The sequence below is a fragment of the Anopheles ziemanni genome, chromosome 2 (assembly GCF_943734765.1).
Source record: "Anopheles ziemanni chromosome 2, idAnoZiCoDA_A2_x.2, whole genome shotgun sequence".
Taxonomy (NCBI): domain Eukaryota; kingdom Metazoa; phylum Arthropoda; class Insecta; order Diptera; family Culicidae; genus Anopheles; species Anopheles ziemanni.
Genome location: NC_080705.1, coordinates 966,927 through 986,712, shown reverse-complemented (window position 1 = coordinate 986,712; position 19,786 = coordinate 966,927). Strand labels below are relative to the sequence as shown.

Sequence of the window (19,786 nt, the reverse complement as noted above, 5' to 3'; positions counted from 1 at the left end):
ATAAAACATCGCTACACCAGTACGCGTCACGGATTGATTGGTTTTCCCTCTCATCGCTTTCTCCCAGGCTTCCCTGTTCCGTTTTGCCGCTTCTTTGCTGTCGCAGCTATACACACCTAAAACTTAGTACTACATATAAGTGTTTTGTTGTCTTTGATAATATGCGCTCCGCCACATCGCCACATAAAAACGCTAGCGTCCATCGCTTCCATACAGAACCTTTTTCCTTTCCCCTTTTCAACGCTAAGCCTAGTTTGATTTTCCATTCAGTTGCACGATCACCATCTACCGGAACACTTGTTGCACTTTTGCCTCGGTTCTCTTGCAGCTTTCCCGGCGCCCGGCACAGCATTTTGAACTAACTTCGAATCTACGAGACATTGTACATTTACATACACACTTACACACCGACACACTCACATACAGCGATTTAGGTTTATGTTCTGTTTTTTGTTGTTTTTTCTTTATCTTGCATTTGTTGGCTAACACATCTTTATATTTAAATAACATTTTGATCAGTTGTAGTCCTGCTTCCTATTTCTTTGAGTCTCCTCCGGTGGCCACTTCAAAACACTTGAGGCAACTCCAGTTTTTGTTTTTTTTTTTTCATTCTTCTATGTACAAGTAGCGACTCGCCATCGAGTTGGGGAAAATTTCATTCGGGAGAAAACCAAGAAGGAGTTAAAGCAACGACATAAATGGGAAGTGAGGGTTACATGATATGTAGCATAGCGTCCTCGTTGGATGGTTTTCCACGCCATCGTCTAAAAGCTTTGCTTCGTCCAATTTGCGCTCATCTGCTTCCACTCGGTTACCAGAGAAGCCTCTCATCGATCCGTTTCGGCCTTTCGCTTTGGTTGGTTGAGAAATTCGATTAAGTTCCACCGTCCGTCCGCCGTCGGGAGCCGTCGCAAGTAGATTATCAACTTGCGGCAATGTTCTCCGGCATTTCCTTCAGCTTCTGGCACCAATTCTTCAGATCGACCACCTCTTTGCCCATATACTCGCTGTAGTTGTTGTTCGAGGAGGCGGCGGCTGCGGCGGCGGCAGCGGCGGCAGCAGCGGCCACTGCGGCTGCACTTCCGGCCATTAGGGGCGTCGGTGAGCTACCCCGGTCGGACGCACTCGACTGCAGGCTGCTGGAACCGTTTTCGTCTGGCATGGAAGCGGCAAGGCCTGCTTCGTTCGCTTCCGACTGCTTGCCACCAGAGGGCGCCCCGTCGTAGCTTCCTGCCGAACGAGAGCGTTCGCGACTTCCGCCGCCGTACCGATGGCCACCGCCGGAAGGGGTGTAGTCCTGGGCAGCTCCATCCTGCTGCTGGTGATGGGTTTGCTGCTGCTGGTGCGACTCCGAACCGTTGGACGACTGCGAATGGTTGTCCTGGGGCGGTGTCTGAGTTCGTGACTCATCACCGGAATTGCCACCCGAGCTGCCGAACATATCACGGATTTTGTGAGTGAGCATGTGCTGCTTCATATTTCCCTGCAGAAGAAAAACCGCCAAAGGAGAGAACGAGAGCGAGAGCAAAGAGAAGAAGAGAAAACATATCCATTAGTTCAGACTGTCTTGAAACCAGCCATGCTTGGTGGGGAAGTCCAGGGAGTGTGGAAATGGTAGGGAGTAAAAGAGCAGGAATAGAAAAACGGGGGTTAGAAGAGAGAACACATTAACGTGACATACATTCCAGAGCAACAAATAAGCAATCGCATAATTACACAAATCAGATTTCTTATAGCAACGAAGAAACTAATGATGATCATTTGTTGTAAAGTAACAGTTGACTTTGGTTGTTTCGTCTAAAATTTGTCAATTTTCCTTAATCGAACTTTCCAAGTTAGTTCTTCATTTTATTGAAAGGCACTCGCACAACTTTAAACAGGACAAACTACTTTTATCACAGATTTCCTCATTGTTTTGGAAAGGAATGCAACAAAAGATAAAATGAGAAAATGAAAGCAAACTGCCATTCCGTTAACGGGGTAAAAACAAACACGAGATAAAAAAAAATTGGATACAACGTAAAAATAAAACGAAACGTTACAACAACGAGCTAAAAGCAAAGCAAGCTTGAAAAACAAAAACCCAAACGCATGATCATGAGTGTAAGCGAAGATGAGAAATTCCGGTCACAAACAAGCAAGCGAAACGAAAACTCTCCCCAACGTGCGTATCGATTTTGCGGCGATTCGGTTTTGCTAAAAAAGTGTGCGCAGAAAACGAAAAACAACATTGGCAACGATGCGTTTGTTGAATTTAATTATAGAAGCATTCTATCTACCATCAATTTCCTCACTCAATTGTGATCTAGAGGTGATCTTTCTAAAGGCAACAACTATGCCAATGAAGCAAAACAAAACACACATCGGAGCTGTGCGTAAGTGAAGGGACAAGTTTGCATGGCGCAGGATACCAGATTCTTGCCTATTTAGGAACGTTAAGTTCTAGAACATATTTCCCTATCACGTACTAAACGCCGAAGCGCATTTTGAGGTGCCCTTTAATGTAGTTGTCTTTTTCCCAATTTTCCCAATAACGTCCCTCGGGAGAAAGTTGAAGGAAGTATTTTGGGAGATCGACGAAAAATTCCTCACATTTGCTCGCATCGATCGGGAAAGGGCATTACCGATCGTGGCTGAGTTTTTTTGGTTGTCCCTTTTCGTCGCATTCCGTGCTCGAGCAGAGAAACATTTCTTCCTCGAGAGCAAATAAATCCCACACCGAAGTACCTTCGGCACTATTTCTGTTCTCACATTTGTCGGCTCCGTTTCTTTTTCTTTATGTCATCTTCACAAAGATTCAATTCCAAACGACATTTAATCGCCTATTTTTGTCTCCAATTCTTCTCTGTCATCCTCTCATCCATGCGACAAACCTTTCCACTGAAGTGTATAATTGCGCAAAGAAAGTGAGGAATGGTTTGTCTCAAATTTGTCCCATCTTGCCAGTGACACGAATTCTTCATTCCCGGTTGCGGCATTCTTTTCCAGGTAGTTCTTCTCGAATGATTGTTTATTTAATACCGATCGCTTCCTCCCTCGATGTTAAGGGTTTTGCCGTATTTTCGTTGAACCGCAACGTCTTTGTGTATGACACCGTTATTAGACGATCATACGCATTGCAGCCCTCGCCGATTATGATCCTTCATTTTCTATTCTCTTCATTGTTGAACTAATCCCCTTAATGGTTCACAAACAAAACCCCCCATCATTGTTTGAAGCTTTCATAATTGTCAACATGTTGACATTTGTCCAGCTTGTCAAAGGGAAAGATCAAAGAATGGAAAGCTGATCCGGTTTTTGTCTGCATGTGCGTTACGTGTGGTGTGTGCGTGAGTTACAACGAGTTTCCTTCGATGGCAGAGGAAATGAAGGTACACATTTTCCTGCTCTCGAGTTTTCCTGAGCCTGTAGATGCCAATTTTTGATCAATTCACCGAATCAGCCACCGGATGAAGGTGTGTGTTTCATTTTCATTATTCTGTTTCGTGTCGTACATTAAAATTTGTATAATTCCGAGAACGTAGCCATACAAAAAATACACTCAATCAAACAGGGGAGTCCATACAAAATATACTCTAGGTGGAAAATAAAACAGGGGGTCAACATGGAGAAAATAGGGGGGGTGGAAAAAGCAAGAAAAAACATTGAGTAGAACATTACCACGTAAGTGTACGAGATACTGTGCACAACATAACCACATTACTACTACCAATTGTAGGAATTATTGTAAATTATTACACTGAAGAACAGCTTACTGAACAGATAATCCTTTAACAAATGGAAACAATAGTGAAAATCAACACACAGAGACAGACAGAGCGAAAACATGGAGAGAAGATATAGGGTAAGAGATAGAGAAAGTGAGTCAAAGAGCCAGATCGTGACGGAAAACTGCTTCCACCTGACAAGTTTTCTAAGGGGTTCGAGGAAGTACGGGGTTGTGAAAGGGGGTCGGGGGGCGGGGGAGTTTGGTTGGTTTTTTTTTGTGGTTGTGGTTTTGGTTTTGTTCCTTTACCTTTGTAGAGAATCCTCGATCGCAGATTGAACATTTGAATGGGCGCTCCTTCGTATGGCTTCGGTAATGAATTTCGAGTGCGGAATTACAGGCGAAAGTTTTAAAGCAAATATTACAAGTTGTTGTGTTTCCACGAACGCCTACAATTAATCAAATTTTCTGTAATAAGAAATCTGAATGTTCTGAAACGATATGGTTAACGGTTTTTTCGGGGGGGGAGGCGGGAAAGGAGTACGGGGAGGGATGGTTGGCAGGATTACAGAGATTGAAAAAGAGATAGAGAGAGAGAGAGAGTCCAGTCCTAGCCTGGGGTGCGATCGCATTGGATCGGGTAATGCGTGATCGTGTTCGCGGTTTCGGCGATGCGGCAATGGAATGTAAAGCGAGCGCGCGGGCAAGGTTGGCAAAATGGCAACGCAAGAAGAAAGAGACAGCGGGACGGGGACGGGGGGTGGTGGGTGTCAGGAGATGCGGGAGTAGGGCAGTTGGCTAGAGGGCGCTAGAGTTACTTACCGAAAAGTCCGAACGGTGGCATGCTGGAGCCGGGCGGGACGATCGGAACGTTGCCGAGGAAGGGCGGTCGGTTGATGAAGGGCGGGAACTGGGGCATGCCGAGGAAGGGGGGTCCGTACGGGAAGGCAACGGCGGCTGCGGCGGCCGCAGCGGCTCGTCCGGCCGCGCTCGCCTGCTCGGCGCCTCCGACGGTCGGGGGTGTTGAAATGGGGGAGCGACGCGAGTGGATCGTCGAGGAGGACGCATTCGAGGGGCTGGACGAGCGGAGGCGCTTGGCGTCGGAGGTGGCGGTTGTGGGGCTTGCCGAGGAGGAGTCACGGGAGAACCCATCCTCGGCCGGTGGAAGCGACCGCATCGAGAGACGCTGGAGGTTCATCGTGCGGAGGTCCTCCACCTGAGAGTCGATGGCGGGCGAAGTGAGGCCCGTCTTGACCTTCAGCTTCTCGTGGATAGGAACCTTGGGCATCTTCCCGATAGGAGTCGTGCCACGATCCATCGACACCTGATGTTGCTGCCCTCCGCCATTCTCGTGGTCGTTCTCTTCATCCGAGTGCTCGAGGGAGCGCTTGTTCTGCTGTTGTTGTTGTTGCTGCTGCTGCTGCTGCTGCTGCTGTTGTTGTTGCTGTTGATGCATCTGTTGTTGCTGCTGCTGGACGAGATGTTGCTGCTGCTGGTGGAACTCACTGGCTAACCGCATGCCGAAGGGATTCAACCGCAGCGCGTCGGGATGCGGCGGAGGAGGCACTCCACCGTCGTAGTCTTTGATCTCGGCGGCCTTAATTTGGTCCGGCGTCAGGTCCGTCATCTCTCCCGTGTGCAGCCGTATGTGCTGCTGCAGGACGAAGATGTTGGAGAACTTCTGGTGGCAGACGGGACACTGGTGCAGGGTGCGCATCGGTGGCTTGATACGGTGTACGCTCATGTGCGTCTTCAGGTTCCCCTTGGTGGTGAACGAGCGGCCACAGATTTTGCACCGGAACGGACGCTCACCCGTGTGCACTCGGTAGTGCATCTGTAGGGCGCTTCGGCACGAGAGGACCTTCTTGCACACCAGGCACTGGTTCGGCTCGGACGTCTTGTTCTCGATGTTGTCCACCAGCTCCTGCAGCTTCGACGTTTCCGACGAGATCTCGATGAAGTTCTCCCACGAACTGTCGTTGCTATCGGGACGCGGGAGATGCGCGGCGTAGAACGACGGGTCCAGTACCGTGTCCTGGTAGAGCGAGCCCGAGGATGAGCTGGAAGGAGGCGACACCGAAGGTACCGTGGCCAAGTTCTCAATCGAGTTGTTCTTCAGCTTCAACGGGAACTCCTTCTCACTGGTCGAGTTGTTCAAGCCTCCAGCGCCGACGGCTCCACTGTCCTCCTTGAGCTGATCCGACTGATCCATCAGGTGCGGCTCATCTTTGGACGAATCCTTTGACTCCTCGTGATCTCGGTGATGGTGATGGTGATGCTGGATAGGTGTACTGGTTGATCGCGCCGGGACTGCCGAAGCCACCTTCGAGGACTTGTCCGACAGATCGAGCGATTCTTCCATCGGTTCCTGCTTGATCTTGGCGGAGGGGATCGCATCGTTCGAGAGCTCGGGCGAATGGCGCATCTCGGGCGTGGCATCACGCGTTGGTGGCACCGGTTCCGGTTTCTTCATCTGCGACAGATCGACCGGATTGCGTGCGGCCGCATCGTTTGCCGAAGCGCCAAACAGTTCCTGAAGTTGGGCATGCGGTGGTCGCGGGATGTAAAAGTCCGGGAAGAATCCTCGCGGAGGGAAACCAGCCGGAGCGCGTCCATCCAGCGCTCCGGGGAATGCGCCCGGACCGCCAGGACCCGGCCCGGCCGATCCTCCCGTTGGCATGGGCGACGACTGCGAGGGTGGCTGGCCAGACTGCTGCTGCTGCTGCTGTTGCTGCTGCTGTTGCTGCTGCTCCTTGAGTGCCTCCTGAGGGATCAGGGGCGGGAAGTACTTGTCCAGATGCTCCGGCACCGGATTCGGGTTCATCGGGATGTGCGGGTACTTGTCCGAGTGCCGCTGGAAGTGAACCTTCAGGTTGCCCTTGGTCGTGAACCGACTCCCGCACACGTTACACTTGTACGGCCTTTCGCCCGTATGTGACCGGATGTGAATCTGCAGCGAGGAATCGGACCCAAAGATCTTGCCACAGTACCGGCACCGGTGTTTGAACAGTGCCGCGTCGTTGCGCCCATTCGGGGACGACTTATCGTTAGCGAAGGCCAACTCATCCAGCAAGTTATTGGAGAGAATCCCCTGCGACGCGGAGTTCAGCACTTCCTGTGCCTTCTTCTCCAACATGGCCAGCGAATTCGGCTCTCCCAGCATCGAAGGGGCGTGGTCGGTGATAATGTTGGCCGCCAACGAAGAGAAGCTACCCATGGAGCCACCGTGCTCCTGGTGGTAGGTCAAGATTTCGTCCTTTTCCGATCGTCCACTGCTGGCGTTAGCGCTGCTGGACGCGTTCGTGCTGGAGGTGGTTTGAGCCGCGGAGGATGGCAACGAAACGGACACTGCGCTGGACAGTGACGCCGATTCGTTCGGGGTCCGTTTGTCCCCCGCTGACGATGAAGAGGACCCGAAGATGCTGTTCGCCTCCGTTGCTTTTGGTTTCCTAAACAGGGACAAAACGATGCAAAACGAATGTCAATTCCGATCCCAGTTCGTCGTGGAACAAGTGTATGTCAAATGTTGACACATTTGACACTTTAGTCCGGCAAGGAAAGACTTTAAAATCATATCTGGATTCGGGTCAAGAACGAAAATACTGGTCTTCAACACCTGAACAAGGTTACGAAACGAGGTTGGCAAAAATCAACAGTTTCACGAATGGTTGAGACATAAGACTTACCTTAGCTCCTCTTCCGGAACGGGATGAATCGAAGGCCGCAACAACAGCTCGTTGACGTGGTTCGGGACGTGCGATTTGGCGGCTGCGGCGGCCGCCGCCATCATGTTCGCCATCTGGTAGCTCTTGCTGAACGCATCCTCGATGCCCTCCTCCTCCACTTCCTCCTCGTCTTCCGCGTCCATGGCGTGATGAGCCGCCGGCTGGGACTTCCGCAGATCCTGTGGTTCGTTCTTCAGGTTCTGCTGATGATGTTGCTGCTGTTGCTGGTGCTGTTGCTGCTGCTGCTGCTGCAGGTGTTGATGGTGTTGCTGCAGACGACTGCTGGCGTGGTTCGGGTGTTGCTGCAGGTGATGCTGCTGCGGACTGCTCTTGTTGTGATTGTGTTGGTTGTGATTGTTATTGTTGTTGTTGAGGAAACCGATCGTTGCACTGTCAACGCCCGCTCCGACGCCTTCCGCTAGTCCCCCCAACGCTCCACCCAGCAGGGACGCGGCGACGTCCTCCTTCTCCGTGTGCTTCTTGACCAACTGCGACTGCAGGTGCTGGATGAGCTGGAACTGGAGGAACTGTTGCTGCTGCAGCGTAAACAGCGCCGACTGGAGGATGGCCAGGTTCTTCACCACCGTGTCGTTGTCCATGTTGTTGGCCAGCGCGTTCGCCGTGAACTGAGCGATGGCGTTCTGGAACGCCTGAATCGACATTCCTGGGGCGGGTGCGGGAGCCGCCGGGAAGCCGAACGCCGCCGCCGCCGGATTGAAGTCGGCCGCCGATAGGCCCACCCCACCACCTACCGCCCCCGGTATCGTGCCCTTCGCTGCTGCTGCGGCGGCCGCTGCTGCTGCAATGGCGGCTGCTGCGGGACCTCCGAGGGCGGCTGCGGCGGCTGCGGCCGCTGCCGTAGTGGAAGGGTCATCTCCCGGCCCAGCTCCACATAGCATCGCCCCCAGCCCTTCCCCACCTCGGCCCACGAGTGAAACCGGAGATCGTGGACTGCTGCGGCCCGTCGCACACTCACTTCCCGGCCCCTTCCGGTCGTCCCGGCTTTCGCCGCCGCTCTCGTGGCCACTTTCCCGATCGTTTGCGGCCGCCGACCCCGGCGCCGCCGTCCCGTCGGCCATCTCCTCGTCGTCATTGTTTTCATCCTCACTTAAATTATCCTCGTTATGCGCGATCTGATCGTCCGCCCGATCTGAGCCCTGCTCCTGATGGCGACCTGTCGTGGCCGCCGACTGATAATGCGCATGATGAAGATGATGGTCGTTCAGTCGAGTTGCCGCCGCCGCCGCCGACGCCGCCTTTTCGGCGTATTCCTCCGACATCTTCGCTAACAATTGCGCCGACGGTTTCGCGATTGTGCCCTCGTTATCGATGCAACCATTCTCCTTCATATCTGCACCGCGTGTAAAACAGTTTCGTGGCGGGGGAGAGAGAGAGAGAAGAAGAAAAAAACGGACGGATTAAAATCAGTGTATGTTTCACCGAAGGGAGGAAAAATGTTATGCCCCGGCCCAAGCAGAGGCCTTTAAGTCTTAAGGCCACCATACCAAATCAACATTTAAATAAAGCACTTTTTGGGGAGTCGATCAAGCGAACCTTGGGCGTTGTAATGACGTCCCCTCCCACCCGTTCCTCCCCCTCCCTCCACCTGCTGGCAAATTATGCTAACGGGTTTGAGGTCGGAACGGGAGGTCCGATCGTTTTCCCAGTCATTCAGGCTCGGTAAAACGTATCTTGTTTCCTCTCTTTCATTTCGGCAGTTTCTGTCCGAAGCGTACACACACACACACACAAGTAGTGAGCAGAAACGGGTTTTAATGGTTGATTGTATTTTGCATTCCACCACCAGGTAAACCAGGCGACCAGCCAGCGTGCAGCGGGGGAGGGGAAGGGATTTGGCTGGATGCAAGGATGACGACGCAACGACGACGTTGGTGATAAAAATTGCCCCGTTCGCATTACACGTTTGGCATGTTTATGCGCTCGATATGGTGTGCATTACACCAATGCTTTTCGCGATAGCACGTTATCCTGTTGTGCTCCCGATGAACCTGAATTGATGCTACACCCGAAAGAGAGGGAGAGAGAGGAAGACAGAAACCGTGGGCCGGTCACAAAAAGGTAGCCAAGTGCAAACCGCGGCCACACAAACAAGGAGTATAATCATCTCGCTATTTTTGCATGACCCACAGCAAATTATTGTGTCATTAAAGCGACTATAGTACCCATAATTTTGATTTGGAAATAAAACGATGGAAACGGGCGCACGATGATGGACGAGGACCAGAGAAGCCCCCGTACGAAACACTAAAATGTTGACACGTACCACATCAAAGGCTCCAATTAACACGGGACGGGAAGATTTGCTTTGGATTCGAACACGGATTGCCGTAAAGTCACATCACGTGCATTAAAGGGAATGGATAAAATACGATGTCCCAAAACGGTAGAGATAAAACGGCACGGAGAAAAGATAGAAACGGGACACCGGGGGAAAAGGAGGGCAAAAGGGTTGACCATTCGATGGACTACATATTTTAATAACGATGCATAAAACAAACATCGGGAGATGAAACCAAAACAAAAAAAAAATGGCATCGAAGTAAACGGAGAGAATCAAAGCAGGCAAACGCTTCAAAACGAGGCCCTCACGTAAGTTGAAAAATTAAAGTTGCACGAAAAAAAAGCATTGAACCGCTTACATGAATAAGCACAAGTTAAAAACCGCCATTGCCACATAAAACACTCGCCCAGCTCGATTCCCCAGCGATTGGAGCGCACACACACACACATTGGAAGGAAATGGGAGACACGCATGTGGCGAATTCATGCACGCACGATCGGAACGTCGGACGGCTGATCGAACGGAATCAGTCGAAGGGACTCGAAAAAGGGAATGGCGAATGGGGCGGACTGATGGGGGGAGGGCATGGGGCGGTTGAGCTGAGCCCCGGTGCTTGAGATGGCACACGATTGTTCGCGCCATTTAGGTTTCGTTTATTACGCATAAAAGGCAGGCGAGAATTAAACACTGCAAATATCGTCCAGCTTGCGGAACGATCGCGAGCCACAACAATCCGCCGATCCTTCGCTTCGTCCGCGAATCGAGATCATCGCACCGAGAAGCTGCCACACACACGCACACTCAAGCAAACGGCATGTCCCTCCGGCCGAGCTCCCCGGAGCAAACGGAACGGAATTGGAATTATCGGGAATATATCGAACAAGCGGGCAATGGCAGGCAGGACTGAAAACGGAACCAAAATGAATAAATAAAAGAGAAAAAAAACACCCCTTCAAAAAAGGGGGTTTCTAGGGGAGAAGGGCTGAGAGTGAGGGGAACTAAAAGCTCTCGCTTCGATCGCAGTGGAGGACATGTTATGCCCGATTGGTTGTCTGTCGAGCATTAAATTTATATATAATATTTATTATAAATTTAACTCAGTTTGGATTTATGTTCTCGATGTCGACTCGCGCCCCTTGCCCATTCCCCCCCTCGCGTTCTGCGTCGTTCCATTCTTCATCTTCCTTTCGAGGGCGAGTGCCGAGTACGGCATCTTCGGACTCAGCAGTTCACCCTTCTCTGCCTCCCTCTCTTGCAGGATTTTCTTTCTCGGCCGATGGTCAAACCGCACTCGAGGCACGCATTCGGCCGGCTTTTCCACCGTTCCGCCGTTATTTATTGGCGGATTGCGCCGCCGAACGCGAGAAATCACGAGGACACGGGGCGGTTTGTTAAGGACTTATGCATTTTTATCGAATGCTTCATACAGCTGGGTTCCCTTTCTCCCTCCCCACTGACCATAATTTCTTCCAAAGTGAACGTGGACGACTTCACGAAAGCGCGTGCTCCCGCGAGCAGATCAAAGGCGGAACAATTCTTCAATCAAAAATATGTCAATTGCGGGAGCACAACAAACCGTTGCGCTGATATGGCCGAAGCGGAACGTCACCGTGCTGGTTATTAACTGGCACTAAATTAACGGTACAGGAATAATGTTAATTAAGTACCTTAAATTTGAACGAACAATTGCAACCGCAGACCGAACGCCGAAACGATCAAAGGTTGCGGACACTAGTCGTCGTGGCTTTCCGAGCTCGTGGCCATCACCAAAGGCACCCTTGTGCCAACGGGGAAAAACAGTCCCACCAAGGCCCCGTGTCGAAGGGTTTGATCGCATCAAAGGTTCAAATCAGTCGACGGTGCCTTCTTCGGACGAGTCTGCAGAAGTCGCGGGGAAGGAAAGTGTTAATTTATTTTCTTCTATCTCTTCCCCGGTTGACCGGTTCAGCGATAAAACAGCCTCCACCATAAGCCAGCCAGTCACCGATGGCAGGAGTTTTCCTTTGGCCTCCCATCGCATTCGGTTGAAACCTTTTCCCCTATTGGAAGCGAAAAGTTTGCCCCATGGAAAGGCAAGAAGCGGATAAAACTCGGGACCATTTCATTCACATTTCATAAAAACACTGTTTGACATTCGAACGATAAAAAAAAACCGTCCGAGCATCGCTGGGGGGCCCGCTCGATCCTGGCAGGAAGCCGGGGATGATCGAGAAAAGGAAAAGTGTATTCTGAAATTGAATGCAATAACTTCAATCGTCTCTCGTTTGAGTAGACGACAGGTCGGTTCGGTTCTGTCGGTGTTTGCTCCAATCGATATGTTCATGTACACACAAAACTGACCGCATCTTCCTCCCTGGCCCACCCTCCCTCAGCATACACACACACACACACACATGCAACATATGTACACCTTTGATCGAGTAGAATCTGTGCGCAAGACTGCATCTCACTCTCTTCGACCGTGTTTCACCGAAAACGAAGGAAAAGGGCGATCCAAATCCCTTTTTTCCTGCCTCGGACGACTCGGCTTTTTCCCCACAAATCGGACAAGTGGTATAGGGTGTTGTAAATTGATTTTCTTCCTCCTATTTTCCCCCCACTTTTTCTTTTTGTTTGTTCGCATCAACCTGAGGATCTCTCGATATGGAATCAATTTCTGCAAACACTCGCACACTTCGGACGTGTTATGGGTGAGTTTTATTTTATTGCGTTTTCTTTATTTCGGGCAGCATATTCTGCTCTTCCTATTGATATCTGCCTCCATAAAAGGGCCCCCAACAAACCCTCCGGAGCCTCGGTGCAAACTAACGTTTCCACTGCGCAACATTTCCATTAGGAAATGGATATTTTTGAAAGATCTGACTGGTCACTTCTTACAGTAGTTGGATTATGGAACCCATCACAAAACTAAACCGACGAAAGATGTTTTCATTTGGATTAATGGAAAAACTTCCTCAACCATGAGCTTAAAATATCCCAACATTCAATAAAGCCGAATGGAATGAATTTTAATAAAATGTGCATCAACTGGATGGTTGAACTCGTGGTCACCGGCCATAAAGTTGTCGTGGTCGCTGTCAATAAAACCGACCAACAACAAGCGGATTGATGCGATTGACGACACCCGAAACGAGCGGTAACACTAACTATTAATTTGCGCATTTATTTTGCACTTCAGCGCGCCCGCGACTCAAGGAAGAAGGCACAGAAGGCATCAACGACAATCGAGTTCAAAGCGATAATGAAGCAACGGAGCGGCCGACAGACGTCAATTGGTTCGAAAAACTTAAACGTCCAAAAATATTATGCACTTTATGCTAATGCGCGAGCAACGACACCCCTCCCCCTCCCACTTGGGTGACCCGAAACCCAGCGAAAAGGCGCCTTCCGAATGGCGATGGCGGGAATCATCAGCGCCTCGACCGGACTCGAGCTAATTATAATTCGTCTGGCAAATTAAATTAATAAATCAACCGATACCTCGGGGCGGTCGCCGTCGTGTTTTTCCGTTCCCCTCTCTTTTTTCCCGACCACCGTTTGTGGCAGTAGTTTTTCGGTTATTTATTGTTATTGTACGTGAAGCGACATTTCCGTCCGAGGCTTTTTTTCGGGGAGGGCTCTCCCGTTACTGTGAGGACAATAATTTTCACATTGCCGAAAGCTTCGCTGGCCCACTTAAAATAAGTTACCTGAGTAAATTTAGCACCAAAGTCATTTAAATCAGAGCGCACGCCTTCCATACGGAACCATTTGGCTTGCTTTTGCATTCCGGGCGCGTGCAGGCCATGTGGTTACGCGAAATAATGCTCAAATGGCCAGTCAAGTTTCGGGGACGAGAGAAGGCAACCATCATGGCTGTGGCGAGAAAACGAGTTATTAATTTGAGCCTGTTTCTTGGCCCGAGGACCCCGAAAAACAAAATGGTGGACCACGCGATCGATCGATCCGATCGGTCCGAAAAGGAATGGCGGGAGGGGGAGGGTGCATGAATGATGGCAACACAATCCCGACCAAATCACGGCAACCCCCCGATGACGACAACATGACAAGTCGCGACTCGGCCCCGGGTCGTTGTATGAGGCTCGTTTTCTCGAAAATTTCGTGCTGATCAATCAATAATCGGCTGATGCAGCGACCGAAACGGCAAGGAACTGCACCGTCCCGGACCCGATCGAGGCTTTTCTTTTCCAAATCATCACAACACGACGCACGACGACAGCCTCCCATCGAGCCCGGCGACCATTTTATGCACCGCGATTCAAACCGCGCGCCTTGTTTCGTTTCGTTTTATTCGGCAGAACTGACTCAGTTTTCTGTTCCTTTCTGTTTCTCCGTTCCTGGTCCTTTTTGTCCTCTCCTTTTTCCCCCCGATAGCCCCCGGATAACCCTTTTGTGATGTGCAATCGAAACGCTTCTTCATCTTTTTCACCTCTTGACTCTCCGACACACACACACACACACCCACTCGAGGCCGGTTTTCGACAGTGTCTCCTCACGTGGCTCCTTCTTCCCCGTGGGACTCCTTATCGGTGCGAACAAAACGAGTTCACCGACGCATAAGCAGCGGGCGTCGCGGACAGGGAAAAACGGTAGAACGGGAGAAAAACGAACTCATCGAGTACAATTAACAGTGCTTCGATCGAACAGTGCCCCCCCGAAGCTCCATATCCGATCCGGCACAACAAGCAAAACCCGGTTAATCTTGTCCGCATGTTGCGCGCGCATGACCATCTTTATGGACTCGCACACATGATTAGCCCGTTGGATTTAGAAGAGCTTGACATTTTGGCAGCTTTTCTCCCCCCGCTTTCCATCCACCCGACCGACCGAAAAATTATCGAGACAGCCCGCTTGACGGCCTGTCCACCGGAAATGTGTACGTGCGTCCTCCTAAAACGTCCTCGCTCGCGGGTTGATAATTTCTCCCCGTGGCGGAGGAAAAACTCCACCGGACAGCGCACCGACACGGACGACTTCGTAGGAAAACCCTGCGCAATGCAACATTCTACACGTCATCACGCTAAACAGGAAACCTGTTTTATAACCAGCTGAAAGTAAACCAATCGTTCAATCAGGTTTTCGGCTTTGGCGTCGGCTACCCCCGGAGACCCGGGGAGGTGCAAATAGACGGAACAGTCCTCGGCTCATCGACTCGCGCGAAATTTATTGATGGTAAATATCCGACTCTCCGCTACGATGGTTAGCGCATGCCGAACAACATCATCATCATCATCATCAACAACAAACAGCGAACCATTCGGTTGAATAGTGCTCCGCTGACGACTTGCCGACGATAAATATAATCTTCGGACGCCGTAGTCAAAACATTCATAAGGCGGAACGATTCCCCTAACCTTAAGCAGAACGCGGGACCAGGCAAATGTACCGCAACGGCCGGCGTCGAGCATAACTGAATAACAATAACATGGAAAATCTTATCTACGAGCAAAATGACAATATTATTCGAACCTATTTCGCTTCCAACAGGCGCGTTGTTCTCCGTTGTGATAAATGTCTCGAGGCAGTCGAAAGATCAGGAAGCCATTAGCAAGGATGGTCCTTTTCCCCGTCCGTCCTCTTTCTAAAACAAACCGTCGCGATATGACCGCTTCCGTTGGCCATTTCTTTTCCGGAAGGCCTACATTTATTTGTTCGTTTTTCCAAGAACGAGGTATCTTAATTTTTAATCACACCCAGAAGTGCTTCGGTGCCGGTTCTTGACGCGTTGAAGGGAAACCTTTGGAGGGAGCTCCGTGTGCGTTATCTCGCTTAATGACGGTCATTTTGGGACTCTCGGCGACGGTTGCAATCCTCATCCCAGTTCAAACCCTAAAAGAGCGTATCCTTTGGGCGTGATTATTGTGGAACGGGAAAGGTCCGTTTGTTTAAATTTAACTCAGAGGAAATTACATTCCTCAAGCTCCCTGTAGATGATGATTTTAAACCGCCATGACCCTTTCCCTTTTGACATTCGTTAGCCACATGGAATGCCTGTTTCTAATGAGCTTGGCCATTTTTAAGTCGTGCAGATTTGGTAGCTTTACCCAAACCCAACGGATACTTGCAGCTTGCTTTGACGATTTAATTTGTAAGCGTTTATCCTATCGATTTAATTATCGAAAATCTCGGTAAAAATGGTTGTTTGCCCTACCAATAACCTTGCAACGACATAAAGAAATGACTATTGACGTGCAAAACCTGTGCTAAATATACAATTATCACTTTAAGCACACAGTGTTTACACTACCCTGAACGATCGATACATTGTATATTGACAATGTAAATTGACAACGATTGGCAAATGTTCAAAATGCATCTCGCCGTTTATTGCACAAGTAATGACTGGTTAAAAATACTGTTTCTGCTTCTCACTCACATTTTGGTTGTTAAAAATCCCTCCATTGAACGACACAGCTAGAAATAGAACGAATCGCCAACGGTGCTTCCATTAATCCATCGATCGGATTGGATGGCTTCGTCGTCAACCCACGGCACACACGAACTCACGGTTCGACAGCAACCCCCTGAGCCATCCAAGCAGCCACAATAATGCAATGCACCCCTCGTTCGTCGAATCGACGCCGATGTTACGACCGATTACGACGACGACGGCAAGCAGTCATAACGCAGCCGTAACTCCGCCCATTATCAATCGGTCGAGACGATGGAAAACTATCCGTCATCGCGGCGCCAAAACGTGCGAGATTGACTTCGCGAGGTCGCCAATCGCAAGACGATGCGTTTTTGTGTTCCAGGAGCAGTTTGGTTTGCACGAGCTTTTGTCTCGACGGAGTGACAGACACAACGTAGACCACAAGACAAGACAAGACAAGACAAGACGTCTATCAATCAATAGCTCACTCGTGGGGGTTCGAATCGGTTCGATTTTTCCGATACTTGTCAGGGTATACAGGAGCCTTTAACCGATAAAAATAGGTTCGTTTTCTGAACATAAAGCACGCCTTTTTCAAACTAAGAAATAAAACACTAATGCAGCTATAAATCAAACGGCGTTAACGTTAATCCCAAGCTCTAACCATATAAGGTGTTTGCTTCAAAATCGGAAGATTAAGGGCGATGCTTTAATTAAATCTTCACGAAAAGGTAGATAGGTAACATAAGAAGAATTTTGCTAAACAATTCGATAATCAACATTATGTTCATAGTATCAATAAACTATTAAAACTTTATCAAACTGAAAAGTTGTCGTGAATCATTGTTGTTTTTCTTTGAAATTCGATCGCATACTTTGAAACATTGCAAGGCTTGTAGCATTATTTCTTCGCTTCCAAACGTATTATCATCTTGTAAGTAGTGTATTTATACGTTATTACTACGATGCATAAAGGTGTACAAATTGTATCGCATGCTCACACAGTGTAGCAGATTTGTTGACCACTTTATACAATAAAAAGCTGCAATTAGTTTTTATCTCAATCTATCTTTCATCTTCTGCACAAATTATCTCCAGGTGAGATCCAGTAAACCTCGAATGGCAGAGAAACCGTTCATAGTTGTCACGAACTACAAGCACTGCAAGCAGGCAGCATGTCAAATTACATAAAATCTGGTTATTCATCGCATTATAACCTACATAGGAGGTTTTATAATAAGTCGTAAACATGGTTGAGATTTGTTCGCCATTTGCTATGATATGAGGCGAAAAACGGTACGAAACCCTACCCTATCATCCGGGCGGGGGTCGATTAAAAATAAAATAAATCGATTAGGTAGAAACCATACATCGGTTTAAAAAAAACCCCACACACATACAGTCGATCGATTCCGAATAACTCTTTCCGCACACTTTTCCCAACATTTTGCATCCCTCGCCAGACGCACGGGACGTTTGACCAGCGCACCAAAAAAAAAAAAAAACAAGGTAACCGATGACCGGGGGAAAGGAGAAAGCCGAAAGCCCGGATCACGGACGGGCGAGAAAAATTTATTTATTTTCCACCTATCCCTCACGCGCGTTTCCACGAAGTGCGGTGTTGTTTATCCTATCGGTAGTGTTCTGTTTTGTGAGTGCCATGGGAAAATGTTATGTTATAAATATAATTGATTGTTAATGTTTGCATACGCTGGCTCGGCTCTTCTGGCATTTCCACACCGCCACCCAACTCGACCCAAAACAAAGCCAACGAAAGGAAGTGGAGAAACTCATGCTATTCTGTAGAGCGAACGAGTTTTGCAATCGGTCAAAAACATGGCGATTGGCATTTGCCGTCGGCATTCCAAAACATCCACTACCAGCTTCAACGGATGGACCCCGAATTCGTGGACTTGCGTTCGGACAAGTTGGAAACGAAATTCACCTTCAACTGCGCTGGGCTCATCTTTCACGTTTGACGAATATCCAACAGAGTCGACCTGAATCATTGCTTGTGTGCTGGTCCAGCTTCTTCTGTTGCTGCTGCCTTTGCCGGTGTTCCGTGTCGGGAACGACGTTCTTGAACGCACGATTCTTGCACTACACACATCCACCCGGGATCTGCGGTGGGCACCATACGGGATTGAGAAGGGGGAAAATTCGCCTGTTTCACTACACCCACCTTCACTAGCTTCTCATGCTCAATCCACACCATCCACGGAAAATCCGCATCAAACTACAATGACAGCTTGCCACCAATCGTTTCACTATACTTTTGGTTATCTTCCTCCCATAATTCTCATTGCACTGATAGCATTTGTTTTAACATAACCGAGAGGGAAGTTGCTCTTTTCCTCGTTTTTCTTTTTCCAAGAAAACAACTGCAATGAATGGTGTCACTTGTATGTCACTTGCTTGAAGGCTATCGTTCACGCACAAATCGTTATCGTTCACAGTGTTTCTGCTCGGGATGTCGTGGAAAAATGTGTGTTTATTTCCTCGCCCCAAGAACGTTGCACTTGTTGTGGAAGGCCGTTTCCTGGAGCATCTTTAAGACTCACAGCCAAGAGGAGCACAGGGCGATAAATCGACGACGACGACGAAACCGAACGGACGCTCAAATGTCAATCCCACCCGCATACACAAACACACACACACCCAACAGCGGTCGCGGAAAAACTACGCTAAAATCCACACCGAGCGCCGAAATCAAAAACAAATCTCGGCAATCCTCCGGTCGAGAGCTGGCAGGCCGCGTTGTCGAGGTTTTTCCGGAACGCGCGAAGAAAAACGCACCCCGCTTACACGGCACAAGTGAACAACGGACGCACCAAAGTCTCTCGCGTGTGTCGATGCTCCGGCGGACGAGAGATCGCGTTTCCGTAAACTACAAAACATTACTAAACAAACTTCTGCACACCACCGAGCGGCCAACCAATTGCTTTTCGAAAAGCCTGCGGTTTTTCACGCACACCAGCGGACGACCGACGGGTCCGTGTCTGTACAGCGTTTTCCCCCACCATACGGTGTTTCGTCGAGATTTCCCCGACGTCGTACGCGCCTTAGTGTGTGTGCGTGTGCCGTTATGTACTCGCCCCTCTGACAAGCATGATGGAACACGCAGCATGATGTCACGGCGGGCGGGTATGCTAGCAGTGCGCGCGTGTGTGCGGCTTATGTACAACAGCGCGACGTACACGAATCATAATATTTATCGAATATCCGCTCGGCGAAGTATTTGTTTTCGTCGACCGTTCGTCGTAAGTCGAAGGGTGTCGGTCTTCCTCCTCTTGCGCGCGCGACGGCTATCTTTCATAAAGCATAAACATAAATTTGTGTTTACCGAAGCGTGTTACTTGCCCATTTACCTACCCCACCAACACAGACGAGCGCCGATCTCGGATCGATGAAGCCGAAGAGGGGTTGTTTTTTCGAAACGGCACACGTTGCCGTCCTGCTCGTCCCACCGGCGAACGCCCTTCGCCCCATCGCACCCCTCCGTCATAAACAATTTATTATTATGACAGAAAGGTGGAGTCATTTTGATAATATTATTAATAAAGCGGGCAGAAAAAGGTGCTGAAGTGTGCGTTCGGACGCTTTTGGTTGGTTGCCTGCTTGCGGTGTTTGCGTGTGTGTGTGTGTATGTATGTAAAACCGTACGTGGGGTTGGCGGCGGT

General features: G+C 49.6%; 1 protein-coding gene across 1 annotated transcript; it reads right to left on the bottom strand.

Annotated features, from left to right (window-relative positions):
* Positions 1-922: 922 nt before the first annotated feature.
* On the bottom strand, positions 923-18,115 carry LOC131287466 (homeotic protein spalt-major-like). Its single transcript, XM_058316519.1, has 5 exons — positions 18,052-18,115; positions 7,393-8,782; positions 4,529-7,155; positions 4,016-4,155; positions 923-1,483 (listed from the first exon to the last, which is right to left on the bottom strand). The coding sequence occupies exons 1-5, from the start codon at positions 18,113-18,115 to the stop codon at positions 923-925; spliced, it is 4,782 nt and encodes a 1,593-aa protein (XP_058172502.1).
* Positions 18,116-19,786: the final 1,671 nt, after the last annotated feature.

Excerpts from the sequence above, each read along its gene's own strand:
- LOC131287466 (XM_058316519.1), bottom strand. The coding sequence starts at position 18,115 with ATGATTCAGGTCGACTCTGTTGGATATTCGTCAAACGTGAAAGATGAG. Across the intron at positions 8,783-18,051 it reads TGAGCCCAGCGCAGTTGAAG|ATATGAAGGAGAATGGTTGC; the intron begins GTGAATTTCGTT and ends CACGCGGTGCAG. Across the intron at positions 7,156-7,392 it reads GTTCCGGAAGAGGAGCTAAG|GAAACCAAAAGCAACGGAGG; the intron begins GTAAGTCTTATG and ends GTCCCTGTTTAG.